Source organism: Eurosta solidaginis, chromosome 2, assembly GCF_040869045.1.
Source record: "Eurosta solidaginis isolate ZX-2024a chromosome 2, ASM4086904v1, whole genome shotgun sequence".
Taxonomy (NCBI): domain Eukaryota; kingdom Metazoa; phylum Arthropoda; class Insecta; order Diptera; family Tephritidae; genus Eurosta; species Eurosta solidaginis.
The window spans coordinates 279271583-279295306 of NC_090320.1; the positions used below are offsets into that span (position 1 = coordinate 279271583).

Genomic DNA, 23724 nt, shown 5'->3' on the forward strand with positions numbered 1-23724 from the left:
GATAACAACAAATCCTTGAAAAGCGAGGGAAGCTTACAATCGAATTTTGAGTAAGTTCTCGGTGAGCTGGAGATATGAAACTTGAGTCGTAAGTCAGAACCCGGTGACAATGTAATATTTTATAAAAAAATTCCATCCTTTTAATCCATTTTTAACTAACTTCCCGCTACCTAGAGACTTGTAACTTAGCACATAGTTCGAGACGCGATGACAATACAATTTATAGAAAACAAAGTTCCGCTAGGTGGCGTGTTTATTGAGATAACTACAAATCCCTGAAAATCGAGGGGAATTTTGCGATCGATTTTTGAATAACTTGCCGGTGAGCTAGAGAGTTGAAAACGTGGGTCAGACAATGCAACATTTGATCAAAAAGTTCCTCTACGTGGCGCATGAATAGAGATATTAGGAAAATTTGTTTTAATTTGGGAATATTTCAATCCATTTTTTTACTAACTTCCCGGTTACCTAGAGACTTGTAACTTAGCACATAGTTCGAGACCCGGTGAAACTGCAATTTACAGAAAACAAAATTCCGCTAGGTGGCGCGCTAAGTGAGATAACGAGGGGAATCTTGCAATCGATTTTTGAGTAACTTACCGGTGAGCTGGAGATATGAAACTTGAGCCATAAGCCAAACCCCGTGACAATGCAATATTTTATCATATAGGTGGCGCATGGATCGAGATATTACGAAAATTAATTTTAATTTGGGAATATTTCAATCCATTTTTAACTAACTTCCCGGTTACCTAGAGACTTGTAACTTAGCACATAGTTCGAGACCCGTTGACAATACAATTTATAGAAAACAAAGTTCCGCCAAGTGGCATGCCAATTGAGAAAACTAAAAATTTGTGAACAACGAGGGGAATCTTGCGATCGATTTTTGAGTAACTTGCCGGTGAGCTAGAGACTTGAAGGTTGGGCCGTGGATCAGAACCCGGTGACAATGCAACATTTGATCAAAAAAAATTCGCCACGCGGGTCGAGATAGTAAGAAAACAAATTTTAATTTGGGAATCTTTCAATCCATTTTTAACTAACTTCCCGGTTACCTAGAGACTTGAAACTTGGCACTTAGTTAGAGGCCTGGTGACAATACAACTTATAGAAAACAAAGTTCCGCTAGGTGGCGCGCTAGTCAAGATAACTGCAAATCCTTTAAAAACGGGATCTTGCAATCGATTTTCGAGTAACTTCCCAAAGAGCTAGAGACATGAAACTTGGGACGTAGGTCAGAACTCGGTGACAATGCAATATTTTATCAAAAAAATTCCTCTAGGTGGCGCATGGATATGGCGAGATATTGAGAAAACTAATTTTAAATTGGGAATCTTGCAATCGATTTTTAACTAACTTCCTGGATATCTAGAGACTTGAAACCTGAAATATAGTTTAAAACTCGGTGACAGTGCAATGTTTGATCAAAAAATTTGAGCTACGTAATATACAAATCGAACTATTTAGAAGATTAGGCCATACCTTCATGGCTAGCTTCCTGAGTGTTGCAGGCGTTGTAGAATTCCACCTCGTTGAAGGCCCAACTCAATGCACGTCCTTGCATACTTTTAGGCGTACGCGACTTTCACCACGATTCTTTTAGACTTTCAGGCGTATGCGAATTTCACCACGATTTTCAGCTGTGCAAATTAAGTAGCTGACAAACTAGGTGGAATTCTGTTGTTTTCGTCTGTGTTGTCAGCGAAAATTCCACTAATTCTCTTAAGTCTTGCTATTTTGAACAAATAAATAAAGAAAAGAATTTTCACTAAGGAATTACTTAAATTACTAATCAAAGTTGCAATTGCCTTTTTGTAGGCAGTACTAAAAAAATGAAAATAAAAAGGTGATAAAAAAATTTTAGGGACTACCTTTATATAAATGGACCAAAAAATAGAAGGGAATTTTTCCTTTAATACAGACATAGTCTTGTTGACTTTTGACTAAAAAGCTTTCACAATAGCTCTTGTAAAAGAATTTTGGGATTTAAAATTATAAAGGTAGAGGGCGTGTTTAAATTTTAAATAATCAATTAGTTAATCCCAAGTTCGTGGTTTGAAACTCTCCGATGAGGCCATCTAACAAAACCTGCCCAGTAAGGAGATCTTAGAAGAGAGGATTATGATTTTAAACTAGCATAAGTCGTGGAATAAGCGGAATGCTAGAAGAATCTTAAAACATTAAATTAACAATGTTAGGTGGGTGGTATGGAATAACTTATGTGCGGATATGGAAGTATGTACTAACCAAACAGAGAGGTTAAGGGAAATTCTATTTGTAAGCGAAATATTCAGCCCAAAAACTGATAGACAAAGAAACGGCGCCTTCTGACGCATGTTCGCCAATATATACAAGGAAGTAGTCTTTGGTCATACAGCCGACAAATTGACCTCCATCATGTAACAGTTTCCAATGGCGGGAGCCTTGTTCACCGCCCAGTGGCCCGAAATATTGCTATCCAAATTATCCAATGTGATGGCCGGGCTAGTACCTTAATGGTGCTTGTAACCGCACCGCATCTACATATATCCGACAAAGGGCCATCAATATCGATAACACTCCCCAAAACCTTCGGGGAGTGTCCTTAACGCTGCAACGACAATAGTACGAAAAAAAGATATATAAACATATTCCGCTTTTTATGAATTTGGCGTCACCGCAAAACTTATACAGCTGTGCCAAATTACATTGACCAGCACTTATGTGGGTCTCTGAGCTGGTCGGAACTGGTGGTGCTTTTACACGAATCGATGCATGATTTATGCCGATATGGGTACCGAACGAAAGGTATTTCACTCCGCATTATAATAGGGACATTTTTCAGTAGGGTTGCCATTTAGGGTTGGGGTAGTTAGACGAAATAGTATTCGTATATTTGTATGTTGTATAGCCGAACGATCTCGGGAACGGCTCAACCGAGGTAAATGAAATTTGGCACAGAGATAATGTATCAACTTCTAAGACTTTCTACCTAAGTGTTGCCACTCAGAATTTTTCACAAGGTTGCCACCTATTCGAAATTAGGAAAAATTGCACGAGATATGCCGAAATTGGTATCAAACGAAAGGTATTTCACTCCGCATCACAATAGGGACATTTTTGAGTAGGGCATTTAGGGTTCGGGTAGTTAGACGAAATAGTATTCGTATATTTGTATGTTGTATAGCCGAACGATCTCGGGAACGGCTCAAGCGAAGTAAATGAAATTTGGCACAGAGATAATGTATCACCTTCTAAGGCTTTCTACCTAGGTGTTGCCACTCAGAATGTTTCACAAGGTTGCCACCTATTCGAAATAAAAAAAATTGCATGAGATATGTCTATATGGGTATCAAACGAAAGGTATTTCACTCCGGATCGCAGTAGGGACATTTTTGAGTAGGGTTGCCATTTAGGGTTGGGGTAGTTAGACGAAATAGTACTCTACTTACTCATATTCTCTTAAAGCTTTAAAGAAGAACGTTAAAGTTAAAAATTCGGTAGAAAATCTTACACATGATTAGACTTAATTTTCCTAATTTCACGCTAATAAAATTTAAATGCAATATCAAGGCACCGTGGCAAATTCTAGCAAAATATATTTAAATGCATATTTTTGGCAAATATAAAATGGATAATTGCAATTTCTCACAGATTACTATTAGAAAGATTTCTCACCATAGCAAAAAGATATCTCACCATGGTAATTTGCTACCGTTGAACACTAGAGGCATATGTTCAACGACATCTAACCATTTAACTACTTACCAACAGATGGCGCTTAGGGAAGTAAGTTGACATTTAATTAAAGTATATGATAGTTGTCATAATTTACAAGTTTTTGGAATGTAATAAAATTGTGAGACTTTCATAGTGTATAACTAAAAAAATGTTTGAAATTAATAATTCGGCGATGATGACATGTAGAACAAAGTATGTTATGCGTCATACTTGAAGATTGCCGAGCAAAGCTCGGTCGCCCAGGTACTTTTATTTAAATTGTGTTTTTTTCACTTCAATAATATTCAACATTAATTTTCTTACATTTCGTCTTATCACGGGTACAGAATTTTTAAGAATTGCTTGAATAATGCTTGGTTTTATAAGGTCAAAATAACTGACATTAAGAACTGTTTCAAATCAAATGTCGCGAAGTCAACAAGGCAGTGTGTGTCAAGAATTGACTTCAAAATTTTGATTAGTTTTTTTCACATCCACATCATTTGTTTCACATGATCAAATTTGCCATATCTATGGACTATCGCCGTGGCGTTTATTTGTCTTCTTATTGGCACTTCATAGTCAAAACGGCCGCACTTGCATTTAATGTCGTATGACAAGCCGTTTTGATTGAAATGACAAAGCCTGGATGAAATTTTCAGTTCTATGTGTCGTGTTGCAAATTTAAAAATAGGCGCTTTGCCATCGCTGTCATTTTAATAACCAACACATGCTCATAGACGACGGCAAACGCAAATGTGATATGGCAACTTGTTTATATTCAATTGACCACATTTGGCGATTTATTTGACCTAATTAAAAGCAAGAGTTTTGTTAAATAAATTTAACACCTGGTGAACTGGTGGCTCAACCGCTTATGATAACTGCAATCGAAATCGGCTTGTTATGGTAGTCCAATGCCGTCATATAGCGCTTACTTCACAAAAATACTAAGATAAGATGTTTCCTAACCGCGATCCGAATAGACTAGCCTTCCACAAAGCCCAAAATATAGTACATACATATTTAATAACATCAAGTAAAAAACCTCTCAGAGAGTAAACACTTTTTATTTCACGTCACACCACCCTTACAAATCCGATTCAACCCCACTATCTATATAATCCTTAAGCAACAGGCCGCAACGCAGAGGTAGCAAACGGCACCAATTGTTGATATGCAGCAAGCTGCTTGGTATTGTGATCTCATTTACACTGGATCGATGTGCCAAAACTATTTGTCTGGCAACCTCCTTAGGATCTAAGAGACCGAGCATTGAAGGAAATTTGACTTTCGGTCGTTTACAGAGTCCCGTATTGGTCATGTATGGATATACAACGGTAAGTTTAATCTAGAAATAAAAATAAGATAAAAATAGAAGTAAAATAAGATAAAAAAAATTTTCATGAATACGTAAATCCCATAATATGTATGCTGTTAGATGTATCTGGCAGTACCGTGCAGCGATTTAAGTCAAATTTTGAATTACATATATATTCTTAGCTCAGTAAAAATGATTATTAATAAGCAAAATAAAATTTTCCAAGACGAAACAAATAACGTTTAATTAAATTTTTATACCTTTCATGAAAATGAAATGATATATTAATTTTGGCACGAATCTCAAAATTGTAAGTCCTTAAAGGAAAATAGATAGACCCACCATTAAGTATACCGAAATAATCAGGATGAAGAGCTGAGTTGATTTAGCCATGTCTGTCTGTCTGTTTGTATGCAAACTAGGTCCTCAATTTTTGAGATATCTTGACAAAATTTTGTGAGACATTTGTCGAAACCGGCCGGATTGGACCACTATAGCATATATCCTCCATACATCCGATTTTTCAGAAAAAGAGGATTTTTGTCATATCTTCCTCAATTTATTAGATTGAAGCTTCAAACTTCACTATGTGCTTTCGTATATTGCACATATTGTTGTCTGAAAAACTGGATGAGATCGGTCGTATATATAGCATATATCCCCCACAACCGATTGTTCAGATAAGAAACTTTTCGTAATTACTGACCCATTTTAAGAGCTAGATGCTTCAAATTTCAACGAATGCTTACGTATATAGCATATATTGTTGTGTGAAAAATCATAGAGATCGGTGGTGTATATATTACTAGCCTTTACCCGCGGCCCCGTCCGCAAGGAGAAAATGAAATATGTGGGCTATTCACGTTAGCCTGCTTATAAAGTTATCTGTTTAAACTTTTTTTTCTGTCTTATGCATTTTATTTTTGTAATTGAGTAAAAAAAAGAACTTTATGAGCTGATAACCTGATAGGATCCCAAAATGATAACGAAATTATCCAGAAAAAGCCACGAAATGACCCCGACGCTATCGCGGACGGATCCCGAAAACCATCCAGAAACGCCCCGGAAGTGTTTCCAAAAGTTCCCGAAGTAGTCCCAAAAAAACCCGAAATGACAACGACACGATTCTAGACTTATCCAGATAACCACACAGAAATGATGCCTGAAGGGTACAAAATTGATCCCGAAATAGTCCCGAAAAAGTTCCGAAATTACCCTGACGGGCTACCGGACGGATCTCAGAAACCATCCAGAAAATATCCAGGAAGGGTCCCTAAATTATCCCGACTAACTCCAGAAAAAGTTCCGAAATGGCTCCGAGGGGATCCACGATGGATCGCGAAAACCATACAGAAATGATTCCGGAAGGATTCCAAAATGATCCCGAAATAGTCCGGAATTGACCAAGATGGGATCCCGCACAGATCCAGAAATGATCCCGGAAGGGTGCAAAAACTATCCCGGAAAAGTAACAAAAAATTTCGAAATGGTTCCTACGGCATCCCGGACGGATCCAGAAATGATCTCGGAAGGGTCCCCAAATGATCCCAAAATAGTCCCGAAATGACCCTGATGGATCCGGCAAACCATCAAGAAATTATGCCGAAAGGGTCCCAAAATGATCCCGAAATAATACAGAAAAAGTCACGAAACGACCCCTAGAGGATCCCCAAATGATCCCGTATTAGCCCCGAAAAGGTCCCGAAATAACCCCGACGGGATCCCGGACAAATCCCGAAAACCATCCAGAAATGATGCCGAAAGGAATCCCAAATGATTCCGTAAAAGTCCCGCATTGATTCCGACGGGATCCCGAACGGATACCGAAAATCATCCAGAAGTGACGCCGGAAAGGTCCTCAAATGATCACCTAATAGTCCCGAAATGACCCTTAAGGGGTCATGGACGGATCCCATAAACCATCCAGAAATGATCCCGATATATTCCCGAAGAAGTCCCGAAATGACCCTGACGGGATCTCGAACGCACCCCTAAATGACCCTGACGGGATCCCGGACAGATCCCGAAATCCATCCAGAAATGATCTTGGGAGGGACCCCAAATGATCCCGAAAAAGTCCCGCAATGATTCCGAGGGGATCCTGATCGGATACCGATAACCATCCAGAAGTGATGCCGGAAAGGTCCTCAAATGATCACCTAATACCAAAATGACCCTGACGGCATCCCGGACTGATCCCAAAATCCATCCAGAAATGATCTTGGGAAGGTCCCAAAATTATCCCGAAATAGTCTCGGAAAAGTTCAGAAATTACCCTGACGGGTTCCCGGACGAATCCTGAAAGCCATCTCTAAATGATCCCGAAAAAGTCCCGAAATGACCCTGACTGGACCCCGAAAGGATCCCGAAAACTATCCAGAAATGATGCCGGAAATGTCCTCAAATGATCACCTAATAGTTCCGAAAAGACCCTGACGGGATCCCGAACGGATCCCGACAACTATCTAGAAATGATGCCGAAAGGGCCCGCAAATGATCCCGTATTAGTCGAGAAAAAGTCCCGAAATGACCCCGACGGTATCCCGGACGAATCCCAAAAACCATCCAGAAATGATGCCGGAATGGACACCAAATGATCCCGAAAAAGTCCCGCAATAATTCCGCCGGGATCCTGAGCGGATACCGAAAACCATCCAGAAGTGATGCCGAAAAGGTCCTCAAATGATCACCTAATAGTCCCAAAATGACCTTACGGCATCCCGGACAGATCCCGAAATCCATCCAGAAATGATCTTGGGAGGGTCCCAAAATTATCCAGAAATAGTCTGGGAAAAGTCCAGAAATTACCCTGACGGATACCGGACGAATCCTGAAAACCAATCTTAAATGATGCCGAAAAAGTCCCGAAATGACCCTGATGGGACCCGGAAAGGATCCCGAAAACTAACCAGAAATGATGCCGGAAAGGTCCTTAAATGATCTCCCAATAGTTCCGAAAAGACCCTGACGGGATCCCGAACGGATCCCGACAACTATCTAGAAATGATGCCGAAAGAGCCCGCAAATGATCCCGTATTAGTCGAGAAAAAGTCCCGAAATGAACCCGACGGGATGCCGGACGAATCCCAAAAACCAGCTAGAAATGATCCCGAAAAAGTCCCGCAATACTTCCGCCGGGATCCTGAGCGGATACCGAAAACCATCCAGAAGTGATGCCGAAAAGGTCCTCAAATGCTCACCTAATAGTCCCAAAATGACCCTGAGGGCATCCCGGACATATCCCGAAATCCATCCAGAAATGATCTTGGGAAGGTCCCAAAATGATCCCGGAATAGTCTCGGAAAAGTCCAGAAATTACCCTGAGGGGATCCCGGACGAATCCTGAAAGCCATCCTTAAATGATCCCGAAAAAGCCCCGAAATGACCCTGACGGGATCCCGAAAGGATTCCAAAAACTATCCAGAAATGATGCCGGAAAGGTCCTCAAATGATCCCCTAATAGTTCCGAAATGACCGTGACGGGATCCCGAACGGATCCCGACAACTATCCAGAAATTATGCCGAAAGGGTCCGCAAATGATCCCGTATTAGTCGAGAAAAAGTCCCGAAATGACCCCGACGGGATCCCGGACGAATCCCAAAAACCATCCAGAAATGATGCCGGTAGGTATCCTAAATGATCCCGAAATAATCCCGAAATGACCTCGTCGGCATCCCGAACGGATACCGAAAATTATCCAGAAATGATGCCGGAAAGGTCCACAAATGATCCCCTAATAGTCCCGAAATTACCCTGATGGGATCCCGGACGGATCCCGAAAACCATCCAGAAATGATGCCGGAAGAGCCCCCAAATGATCCAGAAAAAGTCCCCAAATGACCCCGACGATATCCCGGACGGATCCCGAAAACCATCCAGAAATGATGCCGGAAGAGCCCCCAAATGATCCCGAAAAAGTCCCCAAATGACCCCGACGAGATCCCGCACGGATCCCGAAAACCATCCAGAAATGATGCCGGAAGAGCCCCAAATGATCCCGAAAAAGTCCCCAAATGACCCCGACATACTCCAGAAAAGGTTCCGAAATGGCTCCGAGGGAATCAACGACGGATCGCGAAAACCATACAGAAATGATTCCGGAAGGATCCCAAAATGATCCCGAAATAGTCCGGAATTGACCCAGATGGGATCCCGCACAGATCCAGAAATGATGCCGGAAAGGTTCCCAAATGATCCCCTAATAGTCCCGAAATTACCCTAATGGGATCCCGGACGGATCCCGAAAACCATCCAGAAATGATGCCGAAAGGGTTCCCAAATGATCCCGTATTATTCGCGAAAAAGTCCCGAAATGACCCCGACGGGATCCCGGACGGATCCCGAAAACCATCCAGAAATGATGCCGAAAGGGTTCCCAAATGATCCCGTATTAGTCGCGAAAAAGTCCCGAAATTACCCCGACGGGATCCCGGATGGATCCCGAAAACCATCCAGAAATGATGCCGGATGAGCCCCAAAATGATCCCGAAAAAGTCCCCAAATGACCCCGACGAGATCCCGGACGGATCCCGAAAACCATCCAGAAATGGTGCCGGAAGAGCCCCCAAATGATCCCGAAAAAGTCCCCAAATGACCCCGACGATATCCCGGACAGATCCCGAAAACCATCCAGAAATGATGCCGGAAGAGCCCTCAAATGATCCCGAAAAAGTCCCCATATGACCCCGACGAGATCCCGCACGGATCCCGAAAACCATCCAGAAATGATGCCGGAAGGGTCCCCAAATGATCGCGAAATAGTCCCGAAATGATTCCGGAATAGTCCCGAAAATGTTCCAAAATAACCCCGACGGGATCCCGGACGGATCCCGTAAACTATACAGAAATGATCCCGGAAGGGTCCCAAAATGATCCCGAAATAGTCCCGAAAAAGTCCCGAAATTACCCCGGCGTAATCCCGGACCGATCCCGAAAACCATCCAGAAATGATCCCGGAAGGGTCTCGATATGACCCTTACGGGATTACAAATAAGGTGAAGCTAATTATAAAACCATGTTAATAAGGCAGCAGGCGCATTGGAGCGAATAAAAAGTTAGATAGAAACATACAGGTAAAGCTAATAAAAGCGTGCTAATAAAAACAATTGATGGATGGCGGATGGCGGGAGTAGAGGAGAGGACCACTGATCGTTCCTCCAAAATTGTCTAGATCTCGTTCTGTATGTACCAGATACCAAAAACTATTGATTTAGGAGAAAATTTAGATTGAGTTATAACAATTTATGGATTTTACACCAGAGGGGGAGATAAAGGGGGGCGGGCGGAAGGTGTCACTGCTTACTTTGTAAGCCCTCGACTTATTTGACCCCTTGAGTCTGTGATATTGGTGAAGGCCAGTATACGTAAAGTTATAATGTGTAAAAATTATGAAAAATAATTTCTCGAAGGGTCGTGGGACCCCCACCCCTCTTTCCATGTTCGAAAAAAATTTCGCTAGTAGACTACTGTCTGTGTCCCAAATTTCATCAAAATCCGTGTAGCCATTCTGGCGTGATTCAGTCGCAAAGACGAAAAAATATAATAATTAAATTATAACTGTTCCTAGGGGGCGGGGACCACGCCCCTTTTGAAAAATATATAGCTAGTAGATCCTTCTAGAGTATTGGCTATATGTGTGCAAAATTTCATCCAAATCGGTCCAGCCGTTCTTGCGTTATTGAGTCACAAAGACAAACGTCTGGACAAACATCCAAACATCCAAACATCCAAACATCCAAACATCCAAACATCCAAACATCCAAACATCTAAACATCCAAACATCCAAACATCCAAACATCTTAACATCCAAACTTTCCCATTTATAATATATATTAGATATATCTCATATAAACTGTAATTTTTGCCCCCTTTTTTATGGCTAGAAGCTTCAAATTTCATCAAATAGGTTTACGTCATATATTGTTGAAATACGTGATTCGTAGTCATAATTTTTACACGCAGACCACAAAAAACGTGAAACTTTGCATTCTCACATAAAGTGCCTACCTATTTTTAAACGGTTTTATTTAGCTGGACTTGACAGGCTGGCTGGTTGGCACGAATTTTGTAATTGAAATTTAAGTAACTTCCCGATAAGCTACAAGCTTGAAGCTTTGAATATAGTTCTGAACCCGATGACAATGCAATAATAAGAAAAAAACTCCGATAGGTGGAGCATGGATCGAAATATTTCAAAAGTTCGTATTTGTGGTCCGATTTGGCTCATATTTGGAACACATAATACATACATACATGAATAGAAAGCGATCTATGATATCCGATTTGGCTCATATTTGGAACAAATATTACATACAGTCCGGTAGAAGTGACATCAAAATATTTTGGAGTTGGAGGAGGGACAAGCATATGTGGCGCAGAGTCGAGTAAAGTCTTTGAAAGGATTATGTATTGAGGACTTAGATTGTAACAAATTGTCAGAGTCCTTTTAAAAAAGAGTCACTAAATGAACTAAATAGAATGAGAAATAATAGGCAATTACATAAAGACTAAAAACTGGAAAATAAAATAATTAAAACAAAATTTTTAAGTTAAACGGTTTTATTGAAAACGATGCTTACATGAAGTAATAATAATACTAAAAGCTAGAAAATAATTAGGTAGGTCCTAGGTACTAGTCATCACACTCCTGATCAATCTAGGGCGTTTATCAGACAATTAAATAAAAGCGTTGGACACGTCAAATTTCTATTGACAGTCTTATATAAGACCAACTGAACCTTAATAAGGTTATGCTTCGCCTCACATTTTTAGAAATTTTACAGCCCCAACACTTTTATTTAATTGTCTGATCAACGCCCTAGATTGATCAGGAGTGTGATGACTAGTACCTAGGACCTACCTAATTATTTTCTAGCTTTTAGTATTATTATTTCACGTAAGTATTGTTTTCAATAAAATCGTTTAACTTAAAAATTTTTATTTTTTATTTTTTATTTATTTTATTTTTATCTTAAAAAGCGTTTAGGTATGTACATCTGTTCACTATTTCTTATCTTATACAGCCGATTATTTGGAGATTACTAATGGGATAAGATTATTGTTCAGCCCCATTCATGAAAGGTATGAAGTCTTCGGCACAGCCGAAGACATTCGCGCCCTTACTTGTTATATTTAAAATACCTAAACAAGTAGAAAAGACGGGCCAATAGTTGCTTGTTTGGCTTTTTGTTTTGTGCTCGTTCGTGGTTTGGGTTTTTCGTAAACTACGTTTGGTTCTGCGCAGCAGAATTTAGATCGAAATGATCATGCAGAGCTCCGTATGGCATGTGACGGCACATGTGGTTTGCGTAGTTTAAACTACACCTTTTTCTACAATACTTTCGGAAATTTTAATTAGATTTTAGAAAACGTCAATTTGATTTGAAAAAGTGCCATTTGGACTAGACATATGTATGTACATATTTTCGAAGGCATCATAATAACATTAGAATTATACTGTCTAATTTAGAAAATATCAAATGTACTTTAGAACCGCATTAATTTTTTTTATTTTATTTAAATTTAATTTCATGTATGTAGCTAATAATATTATCGCATTGATCTTGTCGAAAATATATTTGACACTTTCTGAAGTATAGATGCTCTTCTCTGAAGTATATTTAATTCTTTCTAAAATACTGTGACGAATATTAGCATCACTAAGCTGCTACTAAATAAATCCACAACAACAATAAAGCAACCACTCTTATGTAGGTCTAGAGCTTTGGCGAAATTTGCGTACGAGGCAACAGAGAGTATAAAATCAGCGCAATCTGAGTAATAACTAACCAGTTTGATTTAAACACGCTATCAGTTGCGAAGTGAAGTATAATTGTGAAGAATAATTGTTCTACTCCCAAAGTAGTCTAATAAAGACCATTTTGCAATAGAGAATATTGAAGTAATTTATTCAACAGTTTAGCGATTCGAACTTCAGCAGAAGGTTTCAACTAAGCGGAATTTCCCCTAAATTCGTTACAATATATTTGACTCATCTAAGGAATATTTCACGCTTTTTAAATCGAATGATTTCCTTCTAAAGCCCATATGACACATTTTAAATGTAAGTTCGCACTTTCTAAAATCGAATTGATGCTCTCAAAAATCAAAATGATATTTTCGAAAGTAGTGTTGAATAGGTGTATGTGTGTTTGATATTTCTTTGCCCAAAAGTTCTGCATATTTATTTTGGGTATAAATTTCCCTTCAGATTTACCACCTACCAAATTTTTATAAGGTCCATCACGCAGTTCCTCATGCAGCGCTTCCATCATACCGCGTACAGCATATTTAGTGGCACAATATGGCACTAAATTTGTTAAGCCTACTATACCGGCTATTGAAGAAATACAAATAATATGACCCCGTCCTTGTTGCTTCATATGCGGCAAAAAAGCTTCAAGCGCCCAGAAATGTGATAAAACATTTATATCAAAGACACGCTTTATCTCTTTCGCTGTGTGTTGCTCCAGCGGATGCGTGGGCATAATACCAACATTGTTCACTAACACTGATATGCGTCCTACTTCAGACTCGACTTTGACGGCTAGTTTTAAGACAGCCTCACGATCGGAAACATCGCAACTGTAAAAGGGCAGAATGGGTGATAAGAGTTTATCAATTTGACTTTTATATACTTAATTTTACATACGTATAAGCATGTACTGAGGTCTGCATAAGTCGTTTAGCTTTTTTTACCGTCTCTTCATTGTTTTTTTCATTAATATCTACGCATATCACTACACTGCCAAAGGCGGTATAATGCAACGCCAACTCGCGTCCAATGCCATGACCAGCGCCTGTTATCTGGGGGATTGAATATGAAATACGTCGATGTAAGTTTATTGTTGCATACAATATTGTTTGAGTTTATGTACAGAAATTACCCTGCTCTAACAACCAAGTTGACTTATAACTAAATTATCTTCGTACTTAATCGGTAATTAAATAAATAGATTCCCTACATACAATTTTCCCTTCGATAATCGATAATACAAAGTATTCAAAAGGTTTTATAGCTTACGATTTCGTTCCTAGACCTACAAAGATCTCCACATGACAGTATAAAATAAGGCTAGTGTCACACGATGAGGCAATGCTGCCAATACTGGATCACGATCCATGTTGATGGATTTCAAAATTTCTAGATGTTTTGCAAATGTTTTTAAACGGTTTTATTTAGATTGACTTGACAGGCTGCACGGCCGTTGTGAACGAATTTTGTAATTGAAATTTAATTAACTTCCCGAGAAGCTACAAGCTTGAAACTTGGAATATAGTTCAGAACCCGATGACAATGCAATAATAAGAAAAACAAATCGCCACTAGGTGGCGCAAAGATCGAGATATTCACAAAAATCGTATTTGTGGTCCGATCAAAGAGGATAGATATAAAAAGAGCCGCCACTCGTTATTTTTTAGGCATTTACTCGATGTAAACTGTGAGGCAGTCGCTACTTTTATTTTATGAGGGACATTTTTGAATTGCCTCCCATTTATTCATGCGGTGTTGACACTTTATGCAAACGTGATTTTTGGAAAGAGAATTAAATAATTAATTAAATACAGTCGGAAAAATAAACACAAATACACCATGAAATTTTATAGAAGACATTTATAAACATCTCGCCCAAAAAAAAAGTAGCGACTACCTCACAGTTTACATCGAGCAAATGCCTAAAAAATAACGAGTGACGGCTCTTATTATATCTATCCTCTTTGGTCCGATTTGGCTCTTATTTGGAACACGTAATACATACAAGAAGAGAAAGCGACCTATGAAAAAATCGCCGCTAGGTGGCGCAAGGATCGATATATCCAAAAATCGTATTTGTGATCCGATTTGGCTTATATTTGGAACACATAATGCATACATGAATAGAAAACGGCCTGTGAAAAAATCACCGCTAGGTGGCGCAAAGATCGAGATATTCAAAATTTTCGTATTTGTGGTCCGATTTGGTCCATATTTGGAACACATAATACATACAAGAATAGAAAGCGACCTATGATGTCCGATTTGGCTTATATTTGGAACAAAATTTACATACAGTCCGGTAGGTTAGGTTAGGTTGAACTGACCGGTCCATGAGGACCTCACATATACTGGTTGAGTCCGTAGTGTTACCAGAAGTTTGTTTTAACGACCAAACTGAAAAGCCCTATCAAAAACCAGGACCTATGTTATAAAATAACTCCGTCCTCTTAGCAAATACTAAAAGCTTCCTTGTACTTAAGCCACTTGCTGCTTCTAGATCTGACAGCTGTATCACTTCTAATAGCTGGAGTCTTAGCCTGGCAAGTGCAGGGCACGAGCACAGAACGTGCTCGATCGTTTCCTCCTCCAACCCGCATTTCCTACATCTGCTATCTCTGGCCAAGCCTAATTTAAAGGCATGTGACGCCAGAAGGCCGTGTCCAGTCAGAATACCCGCCATGAGTCTAGGGTAATCTCTTTTTAATGATAGAAGCAACTGCGTTAGTCTAAGGTTGTAAGACCTACACATAATCTTCGACACTTTACACGTTTACGACGTTTGAACCCACGCCTTTCCCGCTTGGTCGATCGTGTGCACCTCTCGCCTTCGCTTGATCTAGCCCAATCTAATTGGGACGTCTGCGGAGCAAGCTTTAAGGGATGCGCCCTTTTAGCTAGTTCGTCCGCTTTTTCATTTCCATCTATTCCCATATGCCCTGGGACCCAATATAGATGTATGCTTCTCCCTGTCCCGATTCTCTCCTGATACTGCTTACACTCTAAACCGCATTTAGATGCTGTGCTATGCGAGATTATTGCTTTAATTGCTTCTTGACTGTCAATATAAAAGTTAACACGGTTGCAGCTTAAGCTATTCTCTTCCAGGGTTTCTACTGCTTTGGTACGGCTAATATTTCCGCTTGGAAAACGCTACAGTAATCCGGCAGCCTGTAGGATCTGCTTATACAGTCCGGTAGAAGTGACATCAAAATATTTTGGAGCTGGAGGGGAGACAAGCATACGTGGCGTAGAGTCGAGTAAAGTCTTTGGAAGGGTTATGTATTGAGGACTTAGATTGTAACAAATTGTCAGGAAATAGTCCTTGTAATAATGAGTCACTAAATAAACTAAATATAATGAGACATGATGTACAATTAAATAAAGACTAAAAACTTGAAAATAAAATGATTAAAAAGAAATGTTTAAGTTAAACGGTTTTATTGAAAACAATATTTACATGAAGTAATAATAATACTAAAAGCTGGAAAATAATTAGGTATGTCCTAGATACTAGTTATCACACTCCTCAACAATCTAGGGCGTTGAACAGACAATTAAATAAAAGCGCTGGGCGCGTGAAATTTCTAAAAATGTGAGGCGTAGCATAACCTGGTTAAGGTTCAGTTGGTCTTACTTATGACTATCAATAGAAATTTTACGCTCAAATCAAATCGTTCACGAGATGATCGGGCTTTTAATTAAATGGTTCTTGTTACCGTAAGGAACACGATAACACTCCCCAAAACCTTTAGGGAGTGTCATTATCGCTACAACAACAACAAGCATTTGTACCTCGAAGACCACAAACCCATTAGCCTGACAGCTTATTACTTCATGTAAGTATTGTTTTCAATAAAAAAGTTTAACTTAAAAAATTTTTTTTAAATTATTTTATTTTTATGAATAAATAGAGAAAAGCACAAAAGCACACTTAATTAGTTATATCTGTTTTCAAACTGCTAATATGTTTTTGTTTTCTCCGCCACAAAAGCATAGTTAGGGGCAGTATAATAAATTTTGAGCAACAACACTGCTCGAAGCTAAGTGGATTGACAGAATCAAAATCGTGTGTTAAGTATTTATGGGACGTTAAATTAATTCGATTTAAAAAACTGTTCATCTTTAAAATACTCGTTGAATTTAATGATCTTACGATGACATCTATTGGAATATAGAAATTGAGTTTACATGGCTACCAATAAAAAAAGGCGTGCGGGTACTTATGTTCGTTCGTGAGAAGTAATACTTCTTTGTCATCATTAAAAAATAGCTTTTAATTGCATGCAAATAATTTATTTTAATAAAAGAATGAGAGGATTGGAAAAAGATTGTCAACAAAGACAATAAAGTTCAGTTAAAATTTGAAAAATTAAATAAATAAATATTTTTCTTTCGTTCGGGAATTTATCGAATGTTATTATTTTTAAATTATGTCCACTGCCGTAGCATCTTCCAGTAATGACTGAATACTTCAGATATCTATCAGTGGCTTATGATAGAAAAGCCAAATATTTATACCAAAATTAAGGCAAACCGAATCATGAATATAACTTTTTGGAATAGACCGATCCTGGCCCAATTCCAAAGAAAAGAGCATCCTTAGTACTTATCCAGGCAAAGGACTACCTACAACCCAAGTTCAGGCAAATCGTGCAGTGAATTGAATTTGATCGAATAGATCGGTCCCTGGTTAATTATCGTAACGAAATGATATCGGTTCGTTGGTTAAGCATGCCTGGTATATTTCAACAAGCAGTGTAACAACAAGATTATGTTAGAAAAAATTACAAAATTGATATTATTTCAACACCAATAGCAGCCAGCCCAGTACTCATAATTTGTTTACTTCATCAAAAATTTACTTCATTAAAAAACTCAAAATAAGTAAAATTTTGAAAACGTTTATATATCGTTTGTTCAAGCCAATTGACTTTAAATTATTTTTAAAAACGTTTAAAGAAATGCTTGTTGGGATGTATGTATAAGTATATTTGAATTTTTTTCATTTCAAAAATATAAGTTATTCGCCTTGTTTTTTTTCTTCTATTTATGTAAATAATGTAGTTTATATGGCTGCAGCCCATGTTTAAATAATAAATACACCAAGCCTTGTATTGTATTTGTTGCCCTTTTCATTGTTTAATCGACTAAACTGAGATTTTATAACAATTAGTATGCAGAAGTTGTGTAAAGAGGATAGTGACCCGTTGTTACCCCTTTAATACCTTTTTTTACACACGCTACTACAATTCACTAACCCTAACAAAGCCCGCGCAGGCGCAGAACATGCATTTGCACAGTTTCAGCAAATAATGATTGACAGAAAATTTGCACATTAGGAAGATAGGAAGGTATTGATATAGAAGTATTATATATATGGTGCAAATACACTTGCTCTACGCTCACTTCACAAACACAAAGATTTTTTTGTTGGCCCGCTGTGGCTTTGGTTTGGCCATCGAAAAGTCTTATGCTTGCGTTATTTGTGGATTTCATCAAATTTATCCTAAAAATAAAGGGCTTTAGTTTATGAAAATGGAAAAAATAAAAAGCGCAGGGTGTTTATTTACGCCAATACTTTAAAAAAAAAAATTCATAAAAATCGGTTTGGTACTTCTTGAGATTAGCCGTTACAAACATTGCCCTTATAAGCATTTCCATATAATTAGCATGGATATATGGGATGCAGCATTGACCCCATTTCCTGACACTCGCCTGGGAGAGAAATGAGAACATTTACAGCTTATAGTCTAGTTCCTAGGAATGGGACCTATGTTAACGTGGTTTTATTTGCACAATTCCATCTACTCTCTTCAGCATTTCCTCCCCATCGTAACCTTATCCTTTCACCACTACCTCAATCTCTACCACAGTATATGTCTGTGATAACATTTACCTCTACGTTTTCTAAAGATACAATTTGTGTCCATTCTTACCAGTACGATTTCGCCACTTATATCTTTTAGCTTTTTAGTCATCATCTTGTCAAATATCCGAAGAAATAGTTCTAATAGAATTTTTATGAATACAACAAAAAATTCACATACGTCCTGAGCGATGTCCATTATTCTTTTGGAAACTTTGTTTGTGCTGAAAATATAAAGTAAATAAAATATGTATAATAAAATATTTGATATTGTGACGAATATTAGCAACACTAAGAGATACTATCATCTCTAAGCCGATACTAAGCAGTGGAAACGCCTAGAAATATGCAAACAAGGAACCCGAAGAGTATAAAAGCAGCACCAGCTGAAGCATGGCAATCAGTTTGATTTAAACACGCTATCTGTTGAGAAGTAGAAGTGTTATTGTGAAGTACTTTAATAAAGGCCATTTTGCATTATTGAATAGTGGATTTATTTATTCAACAGTTAAGTTATTCGAACGTTAGCAGAAGGTTGCAAATAGGCGGAATTTTCCTAAATTCTTTACAATATTAATGGTCTATTTCCATTGGCGCGATTTTAGCTGAAGAGTTTTAGGCAAGGATTTCCCTATAACACTGTGCCATAGCATTCTTGCACTGGCGATTAGGAGGTAAGCTTGCAGCTCCAATCTTCATAAAATTGGCAGTACCGATACGAATGGTAGACGTTCGTACATATTCGACTACTTACTACTAACCTAAATGTATATAACAAAGACAATCAGCTAAAGTTGAGGATTAGAATTAGTAATGAGAGAGTAAGATTATAGCAAGAGCAGGAAGACTAAGAGGAAAAGGGGAAAGATTTACAGAAAATTTAAAGGGATTAGGATATTGAGTGAGAGGAATAAGGTAAAATGGAAAAACGCCGACTTGAGAAGAAGAGGGTGAGAGAGATGAGAGACAGGTAGATAGGTAGAGCATATCAGAACATTATGATAAGGCTGGAAGTATTTCATGTTGTTCCAAATGTTTCTTACGATATCTTATTTTCCAAATCGTCAGTCATCTCATTGACATCAACGGCCTGTTCCCATATTCCTTAGTTGTGAGCAATGTTATGCTTTCAAGATCCGGTTATTCCGTTCCGTTGACTAAAACTTTGTCATTTCCTCTCAGGAGCTTCGTAATTCTGGTGCAACGAAGTAATGCCCACGGAATTAACGCTTGAAAATGGAAGTAATGGCCGTTGGCCTCACTTCATATACAAACAGCTCGCGCCTACAAAGAAAAACCACACCGCAAGATTTATTTTCCTGTACGTTATTTCATATTTCAGCATATCATGAATGTAGGATTTTTCGTTATAACGAAAAAGTCATTGCTGCAGAAAATAATATGAAGAAACTCTTTTAGTTATGAGAGCGAATTTTGCCAAATGCGGTTAAAATAATAAATAAATGCAAGGTGCGATAACCTCTGAAGAGATCTCTTCCAATTGCGTCGTGCTCCTTTTTAAGTTTCCTACAAATTGGCCGGAAGGGATCTACATGTTTTATACCGACTCCGAACGACTTCTGCAAGGCAGATGAGTTTTTACTGAGAGCTTTTCATGGCAGAAGTACACTCTTGCCAAATCACTAGCGAGGTGCGACCCAGCTTTGAAAAACTTTTTAAACTCAGCTGAGCAGAGCTCACAGAGTATTTTAATTTTGTTCGCATAACGGTACCCCGTAACGGCATAAACTAATCGAGATAGATATAGACTTCTATATATCAAAATATCTGGGCGAAAAAAGAAATTCATTTAGCCATGTCCGTCCGTCTGTCCGTAAACACAATAACTTGAGTAAATTTTGAGGTATCTTAATGAAATTTCGAAAAACCGAAAAAGTACGATAATTCATTACCCAAGACGGATAAAACGATGAAACTTGGTAGGTGGGTTATTAACCTTATGACGCAGAATAGAAAATTAGCAAAATTTTAGACATTGGGCGTTGCACCGCCCACTTTTAGAAGAAGGAATTTAAAAGTTTTGCAAGCTGTAATTTGACAGCCGTTGAAGATATCATGATGAAATTTAGCAGGAACGTTACTCCTGTTACTATATGTGTGCTAAATAAAAATTAGCAAATTAGGTTGAAAAAAAAATTTTTTTAAAGTCAAATTTTAACAAAAAATTTAATATGTTTACAGTATATAAGTAAATTATGTCAACATTCAACTCCAGAAATGATATAGTGCAACAAAATACAAAAATTAAAGAAAATTTCAAAATAGGCGTGGCTCCGCCCTTTTTCATTTAATTTGTCTAGAATACTATTAATGCCATAAGTCGAACAAAAATTTACCAATCCTTGTGCAATTTGGTAAGGCCATAGCTTCTATGACAATAACTGCTTTCTGTGAAAATGGGCGAAATCAGTTTGAAGCCACGCCCAGTTTTTATACACAGTCAACCGTCTGTCTTTACGCTCGATCGCTAACACGACAACTTGAGGAAAAATCGATATATCTTTACTAAACTTAATTCACGTACTTATATGAACTCACTTTATTTTCGCATTAAAAATGGGCGAAATCCGACTATGACCACGCCCACTTTTTCGATATCGAAAATTTCGAAAAATGAAAAAATCCCATAATTCTGTACCAAATACGAAAAAAGGGATGAAACATGGTGATTGTATTGGTTTTTTGACGCAAAGTATAACCTTAGAAAAAACTTTGTAAAATAGGAGACACTAAGTGACATTAAGTAGAAGAAAATGAAAAAGTTCTGCAGGGCGAAATCAAAAGCCCTTGGACTCATGACAGGAATACTGTCACTAAGGGTCACTCCCTTTTAAAACCCTCATTAATACCCTTAATTTGATACCCATATCGTACAAACACATTCTAGAGTCACTCCTGGTCCACCTTCATGGCAATTTCTCTAAAAGGCGTCCATCTATAGAACTAAGGCCCCTTGATACCCATGTCATACAAACACATTCCAGGGTTACCCTAAGTTCATATTCCTACATGGTGATTTCCCCTTTGTCTCCAAAGCTCACAGCTGAGTATAAAATGTTCGGTTACACCGGAACTTAGCCTTCCTTACTTGTTTCTAATTGAAACAACTTTTTTCCAATTTTTCGATTTGCTTTGATCGGTAGTTGAACCCACCATCTTCGGAGTGGTAGGCGGAGCACGCTACAACTACACCACGCGAGCCGTCAAATGCGTCTGCGTTTTGTAATATTGACGTCACCTATGCGGTTTTATTGCATCATGCAATGACTTAAATAAAAAAATTGTCAGGATTTCGTGTAGGTTCAGGTTAAGTATTACCAGAGTCATCCAAAATTCTCTTTGGTACGTAAAAAATGGTCGGGCTAAATATTTATCGAAAATAATCAAAAAGCAGAAAGAGCACTTTTTCGTGACCATGTATTATCCCAACCCGTTCATATTTCGGTTCTTCTTCTTTCACAGATTACAATAACAACATTTTCACCAATTTTCGTGGATATTGGAAATATTAAGTTTTTCGAGTGACAACACTTGATGTGAACGCCCCAAAATAAGGAATATAAAAATGTTGCTCATACGCCGTGCTGAACATATTTTATGGCTGTGATTTCATCCAGGGATGCACCTTAACGTTAAGCTAATCGTTTATCAAAAAATGTCCACCGTTTCCGTTGAAACACTTCGAAATATTATCGATAAAGAAATTATCAAGATAAATTGTATCTCGTTTTTAACCGAAACGAAAAGCTTTCGTTAACGTTAAAAACGTTAACAAAAACGTGATACTTTATGTTTGAATTGTGCTGGCAATGCTATAGCCATGGTGAAGCCGTAAGGTGGTAACAATGAGCGCACATACACACACAAACTCCATATAATTTGTTTGTGTAATTCGTTAGTGGTAATGTCAAAAACACTCTGAGAAATGTTCGTACTGTCAAAATTCATGAGAAAAGTTGCAATCAGCTTGGCTAATGCTTTCACCTTTAATGACTCCGCCATCAATCAGCTTTGCCAGCATAGTTTGAAATTAATAATCAACATAAACGATTTGATTCCGTTTTGATACGGCAGAAAACGAAACGAAATCATTTCGTTAATTTGACGTTCTTAACGTTAATAAACGAAACGAAATGACTTTGTTTCGTTTATTAACGTTAATTATCGTAGCGAAATGATATCGGTTCGTTGGTTAAGCATGCCTGATTTCATCAAAGACGCAATTTACGAAAAATAGTTTAATACTATGTTCAAATAGAAAAATAAATTGAGGCAATTTCGATTTAAATTGAGTGGTGTTCATACAACTCAATTTAGCTTACACAATAGTAATTTTATAGCTGGTTGGCTCATCTCTACAGCAACAACTACTTTTGTTCAGACTGTCAAAATGTGCCTGTTGGTAATAGGCGAATGGAATGGAATGAAAACATAAAACTTTAAAATGTTTGTGTGTTGTAAGAAAATTTGTTCAATGTTTTGGTTTAATTTTGAGTTTGCCATTTCCTTTTGACAATCCCTACTCCAGTGAAATGAAAAAAATAAAATCAGCTGATGAGATGAGCCAGCCATATATGTAGTTGAGCCATGCGTAACTGACGTTTAAATCTACTCAATAAACACACTTTACAAGGTTGCATTTGCTGTTTGAAACAATTTATTACGCAATTTTTTTAAACTCAGTTGAGCAGAGCTCACAGAGTATATTAACTTTGATTGCATAACGGTTGGTTGTACAGGTATAAAGGAATCGAGATATATATAGACTTCCATATATCAAAATCATCAGTATCGAAAAAAAATTCGATTGAGCCATGTCCATCCGTCCGTCCGTTAACACGATAACTTGAGTAAATTTTGAGGTATCTTGATGAAATTTGGTATGTAGGTTCCTGGGCACTCATCTCAGATCGCTATTTAAAATGAACGATATCGGACAATAACCACGCCCACTTTTTCGATATCGAAAATTTCGAAAAATCGAAAAAGTGCGATAATTCATTACCAAATACGCATTAAGCGATGAAACTTGTTAGGTGAGTTGAGCATATGACGC

The 23724-nt window shown here is 38.1% G+C and overlaps 1 protein-coding gene across 3 annotated transcripts in view; it reads right to left on the reverse strand.

Annotated features, from left to right (window-relative positions):
* Positions 1 to 4756: 4756 nt before the first annotated feature.
* firl (firelighter) overlaps positions 4757 to 23724 on the reverse strand; it is a 54215-nt gene continuing 35247 nt past the window's right edge. For all 3 annotated transcript variants that reach the window (XM_067770072.1, XM_067770075.1, XM_067770074.1), the window contains 4 exons: positions 18718 to 18871; positions 13676 to 13830; positions 13248 to 13608; positions 4757 to 5053 (listed from right to left, as the gene is read on the reverse strand). In XM_067770072.1, the coding sequence (XP_067626173.1) occupies positions 4793 to 5053; positions 13248 to 13608; positions 13676 to 13830; positions 18718 to 18871 (931 nt within the window). In that variant the 3' untranslated portion in view covers positions 4757 to 4792. The remainder of the gene's footprint in view (positions 5054 to 13247; positions 13609 to 13675; positions 13831 to 18717; positions 18872 to 23724) is intronic.